The sequence below is a fragment of the Syngnathus typhle genome, linkage group LG21, assembly GCF_033458585.1.
Source record: "Syngnathus typhle isolate RoL2023-S1 ecotype Sweden linkage group LG21, RoL_Styp_1.0, whole genome shotgun sequence".
NCBI classification, from domain to species: Eukaryota; Metazoa; Chordata; class Actinopteri; order Syngnathiformes; family Syngnathidae; genus Syngnathus; species Syngnathus typhle.
In genome coordinates this window covers 2485379-2505174 of record NC_083758.1, presented here as the reverse complement: position 1 = coordinate 2505174, position 19796 = coordinate 2485379, and the positions used below count along the sequence as shown (strand labels likewise).

The 19796-nt window shown below is 39.1% G+C and overlaps 2 protein-coding genes and 1 long non-coding RNA gene across 7 annotated transcripts; all 3 read left to right on the top strand.

The window, feature by feature from the left end:
- Positions 1 to 345: 345 nt before the first annotated feature.
- Positions 346 to 2057, top strand: LOC133145583 (uncharacterized). Of its 2 annotated transcripts, none has more exons than XR_009710940.1 (2): positions 346 to 558; positions 1445 to 2057. It is a non-coding gene; the product is annotated as an uncharacterized LOC133145583 (long non-coding RNA). The 2 variants fall into 2 exon arrangements; XR_009710939.1 differs by lacking the exon at positions 346 to 558 and adding an exon at positions 565 to 906.
- Positions 2058 to 2782: 725 nt separating this feature from the next.
- si:dkey-159a18.1 (sortilin) lies at positions 2783 to 12663 on the top strand. 2 transcript variants are annotated; one of them, XM_061268868.1, is made up of 20 exons: positions 2783 to 3173; positions 3938 to 4000; positions 4078 to 4154; positions 4216 to 4312; positions 6359 to 6526; positions 6624 to 6738; positions 6834 to 6893; positions 7003 to 7139; positions 7213 to 7296; positions 8481 to 8541; positions 9810 to 9962; positions 10037 to 10134; positions 10195 to 10294; positions 10353 to 10527; positions 10741 to 10934; positions 11006 to 11198; positions 11703 to 11967; positions 12028 to 12134; positions 12222 to 12339; positions 12426 to 12663. In XM_061268868.1, the coding sequence occupies exons 1-20, from the start codon at positions 2985 to 2987 to the stop codon at positions 12441 to 12443; spliced, it is 2472 nt and encodes an 823-aa protein (XP_061124852.1). In that variant the 5' UTR covers positions 2783 to 2984; the 3' UTR covers positions 12444 to 12663. The 2 variants fall into 2 exon arrangements, with proteins under 2 accessions (XP_061124852.1, XP_061124853.1); XM_061268869.1 differs by having other exon boundaries at positions 2787 to 3173; positions 6665 to 6738; positions 6847 to 6893.
- Positions 12664 to 12969: 306 nt separating this feature from the next.
- On the top strand, positions 12970 to 17316 carry fam3c (FAM3 metabolism regulating signaling molecule C). Of its 3 annotated transcripts, none has more exons than XM_061268872.1 (10): positions 12970 to 13088; positions 13562 to 13598; positions 13702 to 13806; positions 15050 to 15076; positions 15157 to 15277; positions 15414 to 15472; positions 16039 to 16089; positions 16415 to 16499; positions 16574 to 16700; positions 16910 to 17316. In XM_061268872.1, exons 2-10 carry the CDS (start codon positions 13583 to 13585, stop codon positions 16997 to 16999), a joined length of 681 nt encoding a protein of 226 aa, XP_061124856.1. In that variant the 5' UTR covers positions 12970 to 13088; positions 13562 to 13582; the 3' UTR covers positions 17000 to 17316. The 3 variants fall into 3 exon arrangements, with proteins under 3 accessions (XP_061124856.1, XP_061124854.1, XP_061124855.1); XM_061268870.1 differs by having other exon boundaries at positions 16574 to 16703; XM_061268871.1 differs by lacking the exon at positions 12970 to 13088 and adding an exon at positions 13140 to 13229 and having other exon boundaries at positions 16574 to 16703.
- The last annotated feature ends 2480 nt before the right edge of the window (positions 17317 to 19796 follow it).

The following is a 19796-nucleotide window of genomic DNA, read 5'->3' as shown; positions in this document are numbered from 1 at the left end:
AGCTTCTTTCGGAGGGCCATTATGACCGTCAACCCAAATAAATGTATGAGCACCTCATATTATATACAGTAAAAGCTACAAAACAAAACTGACAAACGACTTGTTTACAAATCAGACGAGTAAAAACTGGTCAAATATATATATATACATATATATATAAAAAAATGATAGTATTAAATTTGCAATTCTAGTAACGACACGAATTTGATGCACAATTTGTCTTCGCGGGCCACATAAAATGATGTGGCGGGCCGTATCTGGCCCCTGGGCCTTGAGTTTGACACCTGTGTATTATGCGATGAATAAAGTCTTGAAGAAGCATTTTAAAAGTGTTTATTTGGGATAGTGAAATGTTTTCTACAACACCATGGACTTACCCGGAGGGAATAATGATGACTAGTTAGTTTGTGGGGTTGTATTTTCCACAGCTGACATTTTTGGGAAAGTCCACAACTTGCATGAGAACAAATAAGGAACCACTCCCCTTCTGACAAGTCGATACAGCAACTCAAGTGGATGAGGGATTGGAGGCATGTAAGACTGAGCGACGACATTAAGGTTAGTGATGTGTATATTTTACATAATGTTTATTATTAGTTTTATACGTCAGAGAAGGATACAAAAAGACGTGCTAAGTTAAAAAAAAAAATACATTATATTGTAAATCTCCTTGAACCGGAAATAGCCTCTGTCTGCTTCCCTCTTCTACGCTCCTCAACGAGATGCGAGCAGGCGAATGAGATAGCCAGCTCTTAAGTAAATTACCACTTTTATTTAAAAGACAAATTCAAAGACACTTAAATTTTGTAATAACTTAATACCCGCTAGAACCTTAGCTGGTCTCGGCTTCTTGTTGGAAACCTTCGGCAGCCTTTGCGACAGGCATGTAAAGAAACAAGACGCACAGTGAGTTCTTCGCAATTCATCAAACCGTCGCAAACATTTGGGTTTTAAAGATGAATTAAAATGTCACGCGAATGTGTTCTTTTTTCCTTTTTGTAATTTACGTCCACGTTTTGCATATACGGCGCAGTCAAGCCGCTGGTGCGTTCAAGTGCTCTCATAGACGACTATGTAGCGCCAATTTGACTTGTTTCGTGATGTAATTTGGGACCTTGTACGTAATGTGTGCTTGTTTATACACAAATAAAAGGAGTTTAGTATCAAATTTATAAGCAATAAACGTGTATCGGTTATTACATGAAGCAAGTAGCGTGTATTTCACGCATTAGTTGGGGCATTTCCTATAAATTTTAAACGCACCATTAATATTTTTTTTCCCCTGCCGAAGTGACTTCTCTAAATACATACGCAGTAAAGTTTTGTTTCTGATCCATTTGTATTGTATTTATTATTTAGACACAGTTGACCTCATACATTTACAAACACTGTAAACATTTAACTGACTGTGACTGATGACGGAACAGATATTCATGTATTGTAGATCATATATTCCATAACACAGGGTTGTTGTTGCTCACCTCGGGCCATGGTTCCAGCTGTTCTGAAGCTCTACTTCCTCGGGACCATTATGACCATCTTCGCCTTCATCTTCAGCCTGGCTGACTCGTTTGGTGGCCTGATGTATGTCCAGGACCGCCGCTGGATGCTGGAGACAGAAAGAGGCCCTCCGCTAAAGCATCATGCAGGGGCCTCTGTGACCTTTCACGTGGACTGATGAGACAGGGCCAAAAATGTCTGACGGATGCACTTCGTGGAACTGTGGCAGCTTTAAAAATGTGACAGGAATGCACTATTGCTGAGCCAAAGACAGAATTGTACTGTAATGTAGATGATAAAGTGGCTGCAAGCAGCACGGGGGAATGATTTCAGGATAAATCTTTTGGTGTGTCTCATAATTTAAAAAAACAATCCTAACTAATGCAAACTGAAATGGCTGGCAACCCTGCCAAGGGTTTACTTGTGTGTGTAGCTTTAAAATGTACGCCTGTGATGATCTACATTGTCAGTTTGTCGCATAACAAAGTGAACAGTATAAACTTGTGAAATCTGAATAAACCGGCATCACGAACAAAACAAGTGATTTCATTCTCAAACACGTTTTGCTTTTGATTAATTGTTTGTCTGATATAAACATCCTTTCAATAGAAACTTGACCTCAAACTGTATATAGATAGGTGCTGTTTGAATGATGATGTAAACAAAGAGAGGTCTGATAGCTGGATCTTAAGCAAATGGCAGCTGTGTTCTATCAATAACATTTACTTTGTCTCTTTTGGAGTCTAAACGTTACATCATCACCAACATTGTATTTTTAAACATAAAAGGCAGTGGAAGGCAAACTAGTTCTCGGAGGCCATGCAGATGCGATTAAACATATTTGTCACTGTTATTGTAAATTACGGAAACAGGTTTTGGAAAAATTGCAATTTGTAATTCATTTTATTATAACAAATCAAGAAAATAATTTAATAAAAAGTGTGAACTTTTTAAAGACTATTTAGCGTATCTATTATACGAATAGCTTTATTTGAAGCCATTCTAGATAATATTTAAAAATGAATATGAATACATAGGGATACTTAAAATGTCCCGTCGCTAAACAGCACCCCCGTGTGGCCCGTTTTATCTACTACACCTACTAAACCTCAGTCCCACTAATCAAGGTGGGACTGAGGTTTACAAAACCTGAAATTTGCTTAAAATTGTCCCGTGTGTGCATTGTTCACGATTAATACTGTGTTAAGAAGTAAAATGCCTTCCCCGGCTGGTGGAGCCCACATGTGTGTCCTTTAAGGTCGGTCACACGGGGACTTTGTGTGCAAAATGGCCCTCAGCGTAAGTCCGATGTGAGGGAGATGCGGGCTTTAACACCTGCACCGCGGAGGACGCAGCACTTTTCATGTTAATGAGCCGTTCCCTCTCCACTCCCACACCTTTTGCCGCTCCCCGACCACTCGGAGGACACGCATCCCGCCCGCGGATACCTCCACAGGGGCTTCCGAGCGGTTACAGCACCGGTCATGATCTGGAGGCGAATCGTGGCTTTCTGCGTTCTGCTCCATTTCGGGGCCGAAGCGCGCGCTCGCCCGCGGAGGGGCGCCGCTACCTCCGCGGGTGCCTCGAGGGCTCCCCGGGGTCCTGCCTTCGAGTCGTGCCGAGTCACCCTGACCCCAGCCGAGCATCGAGTTCTGGACGACAACACACACGAGGTGAGGTGTTACTTTTACATGTTCTTTTTTACGAATGAAATCAAAGTCCACAGTCTCCTATTATTGAAAAGCAGTGGTTCCCAAGGTAAGGGTCGTGATCTATTTTGTGGTCTTCTGGTGGTTTTCATTGTGGGTCGAGTAAAATGGTGTGAATTTACCTTATTTAATCAATAAGCTTGAAATTGATCCGTTTTATGCTTGAAATAAACAAGGTTTTCCCCTTATTGGTACTTTACATGCACAGGCTCATATCAATAAATGGGAATATTGTTATTGGTCAAGCTTAATTAGAAATTATAAAATTACATGAATTAATTGAAAATGGAAACTACTTCTCAAACTTTCAAGTCCTATCAAATTCCAGTCATAAAAATAATTTTGATCTTCTGTTGTGTATGTTATGCCATTTTAAAAAAGGTTCACTGTAGGGAATGTATGTGGGTTGTTTCTATATATGCTTTACGAAGAAAGTTGAGTCATACTGTATACAAGTCTCAGTTTTTGAATACACAATTGAATTAAGATTTTAATTTATTGACATACAATATACATCAATAGATAATGAAATCACCATTCAGTATGGTACAATACATGCTTTGCTCATTTTATCTTTGTTGCTGTTTCATCCCAAACTTTTCTTGTATTTAATTAATAACTTGTATGCATTTGCAATAATTATGATATACAAAGTAAAGGAATGCCAATACAGTGAAATAGGTTTTAAATGCAGTTAGACAGCTAATTTGGTGTGGTTTCGCTTTCAGACAGGCTTTAATGGCGACGACGGCTCCTATGTGATTCTCACGTGGGTCGGTGATGGTACTGGGGTGAGTGTTGCAACAAAACATCACTACTATACAATTACATGGACAACAGTATCATAAGCACAGTTGTATCTTTCTAGGTTATTTTGGTGTTGTCCACAATCAGCGCTCCCATAGACACGTTCCTCGAGGGTGGCTCCTCGCGTCTTTACCGAAGGTGAGTTGCAAATAACATGCCATACAAATGCATTATTCTTCAATCCTATCTTCCTTTCCAGTACGGATTACGGCAAGTCTTTCCACGACATCTCGCAGAACATCAACCATACGTTCATCAAAGAGGAGTTTGGAGTCAGCGTTGGACCAGGAAGTTCTGTGAGGTTTTTTTTAGTCACACTCACACACATGCACACCACTACATCATCAGCCATCCCGGAAGTTCTGTGAGTTGAAAGTCATGTGCTAACTGCTGAATGCTAGTAGATGCTAGCATGTTAGCAGTGGCAATGTTCCTCCAAAGAAAATGGTATTTGTTGTTTTCAGAATATATTAGGACAACTACAACTGTCACTATTGAATATTAAATTATTTGATCAATTATTCCATTGATTAATTGAATAATCAAATTTAATTTTACTTGCATTAAAGTGCGTTTGAAAACACTTTGCTCCGATTACTGTTTAGATTATTTTTCTTTATTTGATATTTTTTAGTGATTTAAAAAAAAAAGGAATACCATACAAGAAAAAGTGATGGTCATTGTTTTCCAAAGTGAAAGCAGATGTTTGCCAATTTCTTCTTGTGAGTAAACACAAAAGATAAACAAGTCTCCGTTCTTGAAGGACTAGATAAATTAGAGTATTATTACTTTTGAGAATCTGAAATCAGAAAATTTGGACAATCTTTAGTTTATCTCTAAACAATTAATTGATTAATTAAGATACAAGGCCATTCATTTGGTAATTGATTTGTTGTCGATTAATCAATTTTGAAATACTTCACACTTTGGTCGGTCTTCTTTGCTATTTTGTTGGTTAGCAATGGTTCTTTGGCCCAGAGCCCCATTTCAGCCACACAAAAATGGCTCCCAGCCTGCCAATTTTATTTACCGTTTTTTTCCATGTATAATGCGCAGAATTTAACCAATTTATTGTCCTAAAATCTGGGGTGCGCGTTATACATGGGTACAAAAAAAAAAAACGTTTTTTTTTATTTTTTTTTTTATCCGGATATGATACGGAGGCCGTCATTACAGATGCGCTTTCTTCTCTGCTGTTCACTTCAAACACGCTCCATACGAACACAATGCTCTCGTATCAGACGCTTGCTCAATCACCTGCTCGTTTGCTGTCACAATGTACCCTACACAAATCCGAAACATTTCTTCGCTATCGAATTTGCTAGCGCATGCGCAGTGATACTGACCGGCAGAATAACATCCGGTTGTTCCCAAAGATGATCTTTTTTCTGAAATAATTTTACGTTTACGGACTTAAATAGGAGTCAAAATTTGGGTGCGTGTTATACATGGGTACAGACTTTTTTCCAGCATCGACATGCCATTTTTAGGGTGCGTATTAGGGGTGTAAATCGCGGGTTTTTTCACGATACGATATAATATCGATATAAAGAACTACGATACGATATTTGCCGATATCTTAAAGCCTGCTGCGATTCATTCACGATATATCGCGATATAGTGCTCTACGATCGATTTTTTTTTTTTTTTTAGTAAAAAATATATAACAATATCCTGATTTATAACAATTCATACGCGAAATCAACAAGGCACTGCAAACTCTTTATTTAGGAAATTACAAGAGTATTGTAGTATACAAATTGCTTACTTTAACACTGAACTTTGATGTCGTGTTTTTTCTTTAAATGTGCGGCGAGATTTGTGCTCCCTGAATATTTGATCACCGCATGGCAGGATTTACAAACTGCACGTGTCTTGGCCGTTGAGCCATCTTTTCTTTGGAATCCAAAGTGCTTCCAAACGAATGACTTGAAGCCTAAAGGGGAGCAAATTTCCTCGTCTTTTTAGACACTAGCCATAGCACCAGCCCAGGAGCCGCGGACTAGTTGTCCCCTCCCCTTTCACGCGCGTGCTCTGCTCACAACACAACAACGCCGGAAAGAGGAAGCAAGCAACAATGAACTGGATTTCAAAATAAAGTCGCGTCTAATGTCCGAGGTCAAACACGGCGATATAAATCGATGTTTACCTTTAGCATCGATACCAATAAATCGTAGAGCATTATATCGATTAATCGATGTGTATCGATGTATCGTTACACCCCTAGTGCGTATTATACATGGGGGCGCATTATACATGGGAAAAAACGGTAAGTGCTATCAAGTACTTCAACTCTGTCTTCAAAACTCCCATTCCCATAACTGTATGTATGACTGAAACAGGTGATATTAACCGCTGACACACCCGTGGTGGACCATCCGGGCGGCATCATTTTCACCTCAACAGATGCCGGTGCCACCTTTCGCTTCATTCAGCTCCCCTTCCACCTGGCTCAGCCTATCACCTACCACTTCCTCAATCCCGACTTGTTGGTGGCGCTTAGCATCGACGTGAGTCACACACACGTTTGATCTACTTTTTTTTTTTTTAAAGTGCAGACAATGTTATTGCAAGCACACTCATGACATGTCACGCCTTTGGGAGAAGAGGGTAAACACGACCAGTGTGTTCCTGTTCCTGACTTCCAGGGTGCTCTGTGGCTCTCGCTGGACTTTGGCGCTGCGTGGAATAAAGTGCATGATGGAGTGCATTCTTTCTCATGGTGAGAATCAACAGGATGTGGCACACAAAACCACAGTTTCAAAGACATGAGACACCATTTTTAGATTGGGTTAATATTGAAAGTCTAATTTTTAGACTCTTTCTTTAGGGGAGCTGGCATCAATTTGTTCTTCAGTTCCAGCAAAGCAGACACAAGTAAGAGTGCAAAAATTACAGCTGTAAATGATTTATCCAGTTCAACTGGATCTTTAAAAATAAATCTCCATTATATTTATCAAGTAAATTTGGTCTCCTGTTGTTGTAGTGGATGCAGAAGAGAGAGGTGATCTGCAGCTGAAAAGGACCAAAGACCTCGGGAAGACATTCACCGTCATCCACGAAGATGTCTACAGTTTTGGCTACATTGGAGCTTTTCTCTTCTTCTCGGTCATGGAAGATACGGTGAAACATTTTCAAATAACACACTGCTATAGATAATGCTTTCAGATGACATTTGTGTTATATTTCCTGCCAGCGATCTCCAAGGGTCATGTATTTCTCATCCGACCAAGGAGACACCTTCAGTCGAGCGCTACTCCCATCGGCATCCACAGAACAGGTAAGAATTTCATAACTTTCCTCACTAAACCATATTTATAATCTTGTTTCAGTTACGAATAACAAAAGGAAGCCAAGTGCGGAAAAAAAGGTCACATTCAGGCTTTCAGCATAAAAGGCTAACATTACTAGCAGCTAACATTATTTTGATGAATAAATCTTAAAGATAATGGATAATGCTCCTTGACTAAGATACTGGCTACCAATGACTACTAACTAGCTTAACGTCTCTATTTACGGTTCTCGTGTTTGGGATAGAATTAGCCTATAGATTTCTAGCCTTTAGAACACTTTTTTACTGATTTAAATCGAAATTATCTTTTGTTACTGAGTTCACTTTGGACAATTTGACATAGTACCGTAATTTTCGGACTATAAGTCGCGTTTTTTTTCATAGTTTGGGTGGGGGGGCGACTTATACTCAGGAGCGACTTACATACATATATATGTTTTTTTTTCCACTTTTTTGGGCATTTTATGGCTGGTGCGACTTATACTCCGGTGCGACTTATAGTCCAAAAATTACGGTAAGTGCTTGTCTTAGAAACTAGACGCTAATGGGACACGCATACCCAACGTTAGCATAGCATTGTTGTTCAATGAAAACCATTTATTCTCAAATGTGAGCATCTACAAATCAAATTCATTCAGTTCAGGGGTACAATTAGCCTACATTTTTCAGCTGTGCCTACATTGGAACATTCCCAAATGCAGCTCGCACAATTTGTTGAAATTTAATAACGTAAAGCAGATTTAAAACACAATCACAGACCTTTTAATCGGATTTAGCTACTTGTAGCTGTTGATTAAACTGATGACACAGTTCCAAGGATGACCTTTTCCTTTTCAACTCAGTTAGTGGCGGAGTAAGATAGATAGATGGATAGATAGATAGATAGATAGATAGATAGATAGATAGATAGATAGATAGATAGATAGATAGATAGATAGATAGATAGATAGATAGATAGATAGATAGATAGATAGATAGATAGATAGATAGATAGATAGATAGATAGATAGATAGATAGATAGATAGATAGATAGATAGATAGATAGATAGATAGATAGATAGATAGATAGATAGATAGATAGATAGATAGATAAATTAGACAAGCCAAAAATATCATTTGAGTCAAACACGTTTTTCATGCCTCCTCCATCCTCGTTTGTATGTGTTTCCAGTTTTACTCTATCTTGGACGGAGATGAGGACATGCTCTTTATGCATGTGGACAATCCAGGAGGTAAACACAAAGACGAAAATAACTAAAAACCTGGCAGAAATACAGTTTTTTCTTTGTTGTAATGGAAATACTCAACAGCAAATACTGAACTGGTTTCACGAGTTCTGGCTGCTGCTGACAAATCATTTCATCATACTCGTGTTTGCGCACACCATGCCCAGCTCGACACTATTCCCTTTCACCTCTTTTCCTTCTCTTTCCCATCAAGCTTTTTCCTACTCTTCTTAACATCTCCTCAGTCTCCTAAAAAGCCACAATTCCTTCATTTAAAAAAAATTCTGGTTTTAAGTTGACTGGACTTCAGATAAATCAAGGGAGATTACATCTTTTGTCACCAGCAGTGGGCGGGAGATTTAGCTTGCGCCTGCTGACAAACATATTTTGAGATCAGGGTGTATCACAAGAACACACACAAACACACTCTTAATGTGTTTGTGGTTTGTTTCAGCTGACCTTGTCCTTCATGACGGATTTATGACTTGACATCTATTTTTTTAGTAAAGTTTTAAACCAACAGCTAAACATACACAATTAGAAACGGGTAACAATTATTTAACTTTTGCAAAAGTCAAGATGTAATAGCTCAAGGATTCTCGAACTGTGGCGCTTTATGGAGGTTAGATTTATGATCTTTACACTAGTTGTTGTTAGAAAAACACCTAATTCAAATGTTCATGATCCTGATTAATTGGATCAGATGTGTTTAAACCAGTGCTTCTCAATTATTTTCTGTTACGCCCCCCCCTAGCAAGAAGAAAACTTTTCGCGCCCCCCCTCCCCACCGTGACTATCCTAACTTGTCTTGTAAATCGTAAAATGTTGCACTGTCGCAAACGTCACAGAAGTAACAATGAGAGCGCCACTGCCCCCTGCTGGGAAGATGCGCAATTACACTTTATTCTAGTACTGCAAAAGAAAAGCCTGTTCCCCAGGGTCACACGCGCCCCCCCAGGTATAGCACGGCGCCCCCCAAGGGGGGCGCGCCCCACTATTTGAGAAGCACTGGTTTAAAGAGATAAAACTCTCAAATATGCGGATTTGAGGACTCAAGTTTGAGACCCCTGGGCTAGATTTATGACTTATGACCCTTCATTCCCAATGACGACTATAGACGTCTAAGATCTATTTTAACTGGGCTGGCAGTGAATGAGTTAAGACAAACACACTGCAATGTTACACTATTGAGGGGTTAATTGTGGCAAATCTTTGGACTCTCAAGGGTTTTCAGGACACAGACAAAAATCATACACGATTGTAAACTCCCGTAGACACCTACTTTGGGACCATGTACACATCAGATGACCGTGGCATCCTTTTCTCCAAATCCCTTGAGCGCCACTTGTTCGACGGGCAACGAAAAAGCGATTTCCGAAACATCACATCACTCCGCGGCGTGTACCTCACCAACAAACTGGACAAAGGTAAGGCGGGTCGGTTCCGGTGTCGTGTTGGACGCGGTGTCAGAGATTTGATTTGTTTTCATTTGCTGTTTCAGATGGGCGAATCAGATCTGTCATTTCATTCAATCGGGGAGGAACGTGGCATCGGATTTCCAAACCGTTGAATGTGGAATGTGGCGAGGAAGTGAAGAATGTGCGTTGAATGCGGTTCATTTGCATTTATATTTGTCTAACCTATCACTGTTTTTCACAGTGCAACCTTCATATTCACGGAGAACATAGTCGCATTAATCACATCGTTCCAATGCTTCTCATGTCCGACCCCACTGCTGTCGGCCTGGTCATCGCACATGGTAACAATCACAATTTTATTTCTGATACAGGTGTATGTATAACTCTCTTGTGGTTTAGGTTCTGTGGGTGACTGCCTGTCATCATGGCAGTATCCAGATGTGTTTGTCTCGTCTGATGGGGGTTACAACTGGAGGGGCACGCTGAGGGGTCCCCACCATTACAGTATACTGGATTCTGGCGGCCTCATTGTAGCTGTGGAGGCCCGACGTGATGGAAAAGTCAAGACGATCAAGTACGAAACAGGCTTATTGTTGTTGACCTCTGGTCTTGTTGGTCATCCACAAACTCAATTCCATTTTAGTTGGCAGGTCCCCAACATCGGTTCCCAAAAGGTTTCATTATTGTGGTCTTTTTTATTGTCTGCAGGTTCTAAACCAGCTTCCAAGTGGCGATACTCGTATTGTATTCACACCTCTTGAGATAAACATTTCTGGTTGTGCCTCAGGTTCTCAACAGACGAAGGCCAATGCTGGAAGTCGTACAACTTCACTGAGCAGCCCCTCTTCTTCGCTGGCCTGGCTTCTGAGCCAGGTACCAAGGCCATGAGCGTCAGCGTATGGGGCTTTCGTCCCGAGGATGATAACCAGCCCATGTGGGTGGCGATTACCATCGACTTCCAGAGCCTCATCACAAGAGAGTGTGGGTGGAAATATTAACTTAACTCTTACGCTGATTCTCCCTGACTTGAGATTCTGATATCATTCCTTAAGGTGATGATCAAGATTATGAGGAGTGGTTGGCGCACTCAACAATGGGAGGTGCTTTGGAGAGGGATGGCTGCATCTTGGGTGTCAAGGAAATATACCGGAGACGGAAGAAACAAGCCGTGTGTCGGAACGGTCGCGGCTATGTCACGATAAAGAACGAAAGTCCCTGTCTGTGCACCAAAGAAGATTTTTTGTGGTGAGGACATCAAATCGCAACATATGGATTCATTCAGTAGCAAACTAGGGCTGTCACGATCGAATATTTTTAAAATAGATTATTCTATCGATTAGTCCATCGATTATTTGAATAATCAGGTATAATTTTATTTGCGATTTGCGAATAAAAACTCATCGTCCCTCTCCCGATAAGTGTTTATTAACAATTATTTGTTTATTTCGTATTATTTAGTGATTAAAAAACAGTTAAGCAATATTACACAAGCAGTAAATGGAGATGCAAATGTCTTCTTTTGAGTAAACACAAATGATAAACCAGTCTCCTTTCATGAAGGACTTGAGAAATTACAGAATTATTACTTTTGAGAACCTGATATCAAAAGATTTGGACAATCTTTAGTTGAAAATGGCTCTAAGCAATGACTTGATTATTAAAATACGAGGCGATTAATTTGATAATCGATTTGGTGTCGATTAATCGATTAGTTTTGTCACCTTTTTAACAAGTTACCCTTTGAAACAGTGACTACGGCTATCAGCATCACGAGAACACATCAGAGTGTGTACGACAGCCTGACCTGCACAACAAAACCTTGGAAATGTGCTTGAATGGAGAAGAGGATGAGCTACTGACGACGGGCTATCGCAAGGTCCCGAGTGACCGCTGTGAGGGGGGATTTTCTTCTCAGTTAGCGGTCCAGACTGTCATCAGACCTTGCGGTGTCAAACCCAATCTTGATTCAGCTGCCCCACATCCCACTGCACCAGTGACACACTTTGATACACCGGTGAGTAGCTTTGAAATCCAAAAACTCAAAAGACCTTTATACCTTTTATTGTGTTTCCAGCAAGAGAGGATGGTGCTGATATTGGTGTGCGCTGGCGCAGGCATCATCGTCCTAGCCGCTATTGTTTCTGCTCTGGTTGCCATCAGAAGAGGAGTTTACCAGTACAGGTGAGCTAAGCGGTTGTACATTCGGAACACGTTCAAAGATTTTCAGAGCATTTCTGCTGACTATTGTTTCACACTGCCACCCTGCAGGGCACCAGAGTATCGCTTCTCCAACCTCCAGATTCAAGATGATCACAATGCAGCCACATGGGACCTTGAATGTGCCAACAGCAGCAATGGAACGGCCTGTCCTCGGGATTCAGATAATGTAATCATCACTCGCATTAAATAATGCACATTTTTTTTGTTGGAATTTTAAAATGATTTAGAATGAAAATGATGTCTTTTTTCCAGCAAAATCTTCTGCAATGAAACCCATTTTGGACTGACACTAGAGTGGATTTAAAGAGCTGTGACAAAATGAAATAACTTTATTTATTGACATTCATTTTCTTGATATACTTCGCTCCAGCCTTGATTTGTGCATGTTTCATTTGGATATCATTACATGTGGATGCTACTCTTGTTTTATAATGTTTTTTATTATTATTAAATAAATAATGCACAATATAAGTTATAATATAAAGAAAAACGGGCCGTTTCTTTATTCTTTGTTTGAAAGCATTGCTTGTTGTTTGGTGAAAGTACCAAGTGAGGTCGCTACAGGGTAGCAGACCTCTTGACTGAACAAAGAAGAAGAATTCCGGAAGTAAAAAAAAGATCATCTCTTAAGTGTGATGTCTCACTATAGCAATAAAAAACAAAAACAACAACTTTCAAACAAGTAAGCCACCTATTATCTTACCACATTTATCGCAACAACCTCTAGGCTTGTTTATTTTTATTTATTTAAAAAAAAAAAGTAAACACACGTCTAGTATTTCCCGTTGCCACCTACGCTTCTTTTTTTGGGGGGTGGGTCAAGTGTGAGCGCTTGTTGGAATAAGCAGCTCTGATGTCACTTCTGGATTCGACACCCGGAATGTCTGCTTGTCACCGCCGTTATTTGTAAAACTGGTAAGACAAACAAAATTAATCAAATTTCCGCAATTGTCATTTGATCAGACTTGCAAATATCACTTTTAATTGCACTGTTAATTAACGTCGACGAGAGTCCTTTGAACGAACGTTACGAGGTCGCGTCTATTCTTTTCTAAGGTACCAACATGTTAGTAATATATCAAATAAACATTATTTAAGAACTATATTAATAAGTTCAAATTCGTGAAGATATACTGTTTGTGTTTTAAATGAAATTAGTAGAAATCAAGTGGCACTCCGAAAGAGGACCAACTTTTGGTAGCAGCTCGCCAACAGGAAGTGATGTTAAAAAACAATTTAAAAACTAGATGCTGCTAAATATTAATATTTCTATAATGATTATACTTTTGGTAGCAGCTTGCCAACAGGAAGTGATCCTTAAAAAATTATAGAAACTAGATGCTAAGTATTAATATTTTTATAACGATTCTTTTTTTGGGATGTTTCAGGGTGGCTGAAGTTGACTGAATATGGTGCGAACTGGAGGTAAACCCCCAAGTTTAATGAAAAATAAAATCTATGATTTCCGACATTCCGACAAGGGACACTGACAAAAGAAACTCTCAAACGTGGTTCTTTCTATCCCCAGGTATTTTGAAGTTGGCAGCACTCATCTCCGCGTTCATCGTGGGCATCTATCTGGCGTTCCAGCTGCTGGAGATAAGGATGGAGTTCCGGCTGGGAAGCGTGATGGGTAAGTGATGAGGAGCAGAGAAGCTGGGGATGCAAAATGCTCAGATCCAGTAGCGCCCCAAAGAGGGGGCCAGGGGTGAAAATTGCCACCCCCTTAAATTTGCTGGCCGCCCCTCTCACCAGTATAGACTGTAGTAGCATCAGTTATGTATTTCATCCCAAATGCAAAGTCGACCAGGCAAGCTGTGTTTTTTTTTTATCTGACTTTTGTAATGAAATTGATGGCTAGACTAGTAACATCAATGTGGAGAAAGGTAAAGCAGCTCAAGTGACCACAACTAAAAATCAAGGGCTTTCACCAGTAGTTGTTTTGTTCACCATAAATGTACACTTATGCATTATATGCTATTTACACAGTGAAACATAATTATTGCGGAATTAATAACATTAAGTACCGTATTTTCCGGACTATAAGGTGCACCGGACTATAAGGCGCAGCTTCAATGAATGGCCCATTTTAAAACTTAATCCTTATATAAGCCGCACCGGACTATAAGGCGCACCATTAATGCGTCATGTCAGATTTTAACCCAAATCAAATCATTCTCCATTTTATCTTTTTTATTTCAACTTCAGATGCAACAAATGACTTTATAATCACAAAATAATGATCCGCAGTCTTTTTGATTCATAATTCATAGTCTTCAGCAGGCCACTTATGCTTGATTTCATGACACAATGCTTAGGGCCAGTTTGAATTTAGGAATTTAGTCCATATATAAGGCGCACTGGACTATAAGGCGCACTGTCGGCTTTTGAGAAGATTTTAGGTTTTTAGGTGCGCCTTATAGTCCGGAAAATACGGTATACATTTTAGTTTGAACATTAGAATAATTGTAACTAACATTAAATATAAAACTAAAATAAACTCAAGTATATGAGTAGGCATCTCCTTAAGTCTCTCTGATAGTTTTCCACTGGCCAGTATAATGCAGAGGTTTCAAAGTCAAGGCTTGAGAGCCAGAGCAGGCCCCGCCACATCAATTTATGCGGTCCACAAAAGCAAACTGTGTATTCATTTTGTAAATTGTCTTCACTTTTAAAAGCACTGAGAGATTTCAAGCATTTTTTATTACCAATCACCTTTTTAAACTAAATTTAATATTTGACAAAAACAATCACTTCTGAATTCATAACGAGTTATTCATCAATTTGGTGTGCTATCCCCAAATTCGGAAAAAGAAATTCAGAAATTCTGAAAATTCACCATGTCTTGTTTGCACGTCTTGTTTTTTGTCTTTTAGGCAAATCGGGTCCCTTGGAAGATGGCTGTAAGTATATTTTGTGTGGTTTGAATGCCAACCATTTGATCACTCAAAAAATCTGAGGGAAAATCTGCATTGGCCAACAGCCAAACGAGTTGGGCACAAGTGTGGACTTTCCAAGCCGTGTCCTGCCGGTCAGTTTGCCTTCAAGATGGCGAGTGGTGCAGCCAGCGTGGTTGGGCCCAAAATGTGCCTGGAGGACAAAATGTAGGTGACCTTTTATGACTTCATTTGATTGTAAATGCAATACTATGTGTTTGATGAAGGTGTTGGAATGAGGAAGTCAAATACTACCGAGAAACAAAACACACATCTGATATCTCATCTACCTTGTTCTTTTTAGGCTCATGAGCGCCGTGAAGAACAACGTGGGACGAGGAATTAACATTGCCCTCGTCAACGGTAATGCCACAGCTTCATGTTTGAATACAAAATAATGCCGGCGACAGCGATGGATTGCATTCACTTTTCGATTCTCTTCACGGGATGGTTTTCATAAAACAGATTGTTAACTTACAATCTGACCTTGGTTAGTTTACTGATTAAGAGTTTCCTGTTGAATGGCGAGCCATCCATCTTCACTGCCAAAATGGCTGCATTAATCCAAAATGGCAGATGTTTGTCTTCTTGGGCAAGGCTTCTTTTAACCTTTCTTTGTGTGTCTACACATAACAACCAAATTTTATGATGTTTGTTCAAGTTCTGGCCTTGACTTGGTAAGATGTTATGTTTTACAAGTCGCTCAATTTTGCCACCATCTTTCGACAACACGCAATGGCAAAAATGAAAATATTATTTATTTGCGCTATCCAACTGTCTAGCAATTAGACAAAATCTCCTGTGGGTATTCCTATATATTTATCTTCCTATTTATTTTCAAACAAGGCATCTTGAGACTGTCTTGTTCTTCTTATGGGATTCATTATGATGTAACAGTTTGGTTGAACTAATTATTTCTTGTTACACAGGAAGAACTGGCCAGCTGAATAAAACAGACTTCTTCGACATGTGGGCAGGAAGTGAGCATCATATTACTACTTCACAGTAGGACTGTCACGATCGAATATTTTTAGAATTGATTATTCTATTGATTGTAAATAGCAAATAAATACAAAAGATAAAAAGTCTGCTTTCACAAAGTTTGTTTTCATGACTACATAAGTCAGAGAATAATTATTGTTGAGAGGCTGAAATCGGAGGATTTGGACACTTAAGTTACACAATGACTAATTGATTATTAAAATAGTTAATTTTATAATTGATTGCCTGTCGAGTAATCGATTAATTTTGAAACCTCAGAGATGAAAACATGAGCACAGAATAGTGTGTCACATTTCATCCTAGATGTGGCACCCCTCATTCAGTTCCTGAAGGGAATTGAGGATGGGACGGTGGTCATGATGGCTTCCTTCGACGATCCCTCCACCAAGTAGGGACATCAACTGTATTCACATCCATGAATCCCAACCTTTAATTGATAATTGATTTCGTTTTTTTTTTTAGGCTCAACGATGAAGCTCGGAAGTTGATTGCGGACTTGGGAAGCTCGGCTATTAACAACCTGGGATTCCGGGATAACTGGATCTTTGTTGGCGGGAAAGGGATCAAGACTAAGAGTCCATTTGAGCAGGTAGTGTGTGGACAATCTGTTTAGCCAAAGCTTGTCTTGATGTTGGGAAAACAAATTTAGATGGACTCTGGTCTCAGAGAGAAAAACTAGAGTCCCATAAAACTAATTTAGAATAATTAAATATATTCCACAGCATAGCAATCGCTAATTGTGATTTTTTATTTTAGCCAGTCAGAAGCCTAAACATTCGTTTGCCATGTTTGTTGCAGCACATCAAAAACAGCGCAGACACCAACAAGTTCGAGGGCTGGCCTGAAGTCCTAGAGATGGAAGGCTGCGTGCCTCGAAGGGAGGACTGACCCTCGTCTTCAACCTTCTTGAACCATCCCGCCTTTTTTTGCCATCCCATCAGACTGTTTACCACCAACAATCTTCTAAAGGGCTCGTGGTGAGAACATGCAAGTGGAGCTCATTGATAACAAGGGATTTATCTGCTGGAATACCGTCATACCTTAATCCAGTTGTATTATTGTTATTATTATTGTTGCACTGTCTGTGTTGCCTGCTAACTCGCCTTCACCCTGAACCAAAATGTACCAACTTCACTGTGAACTATGTAAATATATTTTGTTGCGGAGAGTTCAATGGATATAATAATAAATCTGGTTTGTTATTGTTGGATTGTTTTCTTAACGGTTGATGATTAATCTAGAACTTTTGGAACTTGGTTGTTACACTTTAAACACATGATTAGATATTTATGTAGATGTAATTGCCATGTACGCTTAGGTAAATTTCCACACCAGCTTTACTTACAAACGGTTTAGAAAAAAAAGCCACAGAAGCTCCAATTGACAATGAATGACACCCAGGCCTACTAAATTATTTTTCCCGTTTAAAAAATTTAAATGAACCCCTTTCACATCAGTTTGTTTACGTTTAATGTTCAATGTTCCTAATTTTGTAAACTGCTATGTGATACCTCGAGATGTCGCTAGGTGGCAGTAAAGCGACTTGACTGGATGCTGCATAAGTAAGCGCTTTCTTTATCATTTGACCGTGAGGGGTCGCCGAAGTAGCATTTATCTCTTAGCTTTGGTCATAATGTCGCCATTTCCAACCATTAATCACGTTTCTAAGAAGATATCACACCTAACTACAATATATATATTTTTAGGGTAGAGACAATATACCCGTGGGGGCAGTTTGATAGGTAAATGAGTTCAAATGAAGACGATTTAATATTTTATGCGGAATATCCCAATTAAATTCAAAATCCAACCGGAGCCGCACGCACAACAAAAACCGGTCCACATCAACAAGTTTTTGTTTGAAAGTATATCTCTTGAGAGCGATCACATGTAGAGTATACAAGCGCAAGTGGCCTTACATAAGACACTTGGTGATGCATTATGGATGAACATCTCTGCTTGCATCATGCTCTAATGATGTGCCATGTGAGGGCAAAGCGAACACACAAAGACCATGGCGCTTTTTCCTTCCTCCTCTCTGTCTGCTAAAGAAAGACGGCTGTCACATAACCAAGATTTGAACCCTCACCTCTGAACTCTGACCTGAAGGGCGAACTTAATCCTACTCTAGAGCAACTGGACCAAAACAATCTTCCACACCTGCCAGCAAACATCTACACTCTTTGCTAAGAGCATTTCTAAACAAATTAAATTTCAACACCAGTTTATTGTTAGTAACATTATTCCACATCATTTTTAATTATTTTCTATCTCTAATTTAGACTTTATTTTTGTAGTACATCTTTTGGCCAGAGGTGTCTGTTGGGTCTTTGAAGGTTGCCAAGACAAGGCAAATGATGTCATCAGTGTTTGGGTGCATTTAGAACAGGAAGTTCCCCAAACATAAAAAGCTCTTAGAAGACGTCAAGGTTGCAAAGCATGCATGTTGTGATCATACACAACCCGCTTTTTGACCTTCTGATACTACCTGGGGGGGAAAAAAACGCCTCAACTCTGTTGTTGTGCTGTTTTTTTTCTGCGATTTCGCTGCAAAACGTTTAATTATTTTAGAATTTGGACGTTCATCTAATATGATTACTTGCTTTCATTCCTATTAGAGTGTCTTTTGGTTCTTGAAAATGTAAATTAGAAATTTAGTTGTGTGATTCTTTTTTCTTTCAATTCTGACTACTGGGATACAAAATTAACTCGATATATGATTTTTTTCCTTGTAAAATTACTTTTGGGAGGATCAATTGCAATTTTTTTCAGAAAACTAACAGGACTCATTTTTGGCTTTAAAAAATTACATTAAATGAAAAGCCATTTATGGCCGAAAATTATGAAAAAGATTACATTTTACGTAAAAAAGATGTTTCATAACATTTTCATGAAAAAAAAATACTTTACTAAGGAAAATTAGAAATTTTGTTGTGTGATTCTTTTCTCTTTAAATCCTGACTACTGGGATACAAAAATAAAATCGATATGATATGATTTATTTTTCTTGTAAAATTGCTTTTTGGAGGATCAATTGCAATTTTTTTTCAGAAAACTAACAGGACAAATTTTTTGCTTTAAAAAACTACATTAAATGAAGAGCCATTTTTGGCCTAGTATTGTGAAAAATATTAGATTTTACTTAAAAAATATGTTTGATAACATTTTCAAGAAAAAAAAATACTTCTAATTATTAGATTAGTTAATAATAATAATAATCTCTAATAATCTCTTTTTTTCTTCTGGAAAATTGTTTCTTCTATTTGTCTCTAAACTGCTTCTATACTTATGTTTGTGTTAAGTCTACTTTTTGGACTTAATTACAGCAACTTTACACTGTTTTGGTTCCCAAAACACACCTGCCATCCATTTTCTCCCTTTGCTAACATAAACATTGGCGGTTACCACATTTAAATCCACGTAACCGCTCCCCTAATCTGCCCTTCATCTGATAGCGGACCGTTATACCGAGTCCCACCCTCGTGTTTATCTTCACAAAGTAACATTTTTTTCCAGTCGGGTAACTTAAAACCCCATTTTTTACAGTCTCTCTTCTTAATAACCTCCATGCCCATGCCTTCCATCCCAAACTCACAATCCTGTAATTGCCTCCCCCAACAAAGACACACACACACTCCGAAGTAGACAAACGAAAAGCTGTGTTTACACAGTGTAGGATCTGTGG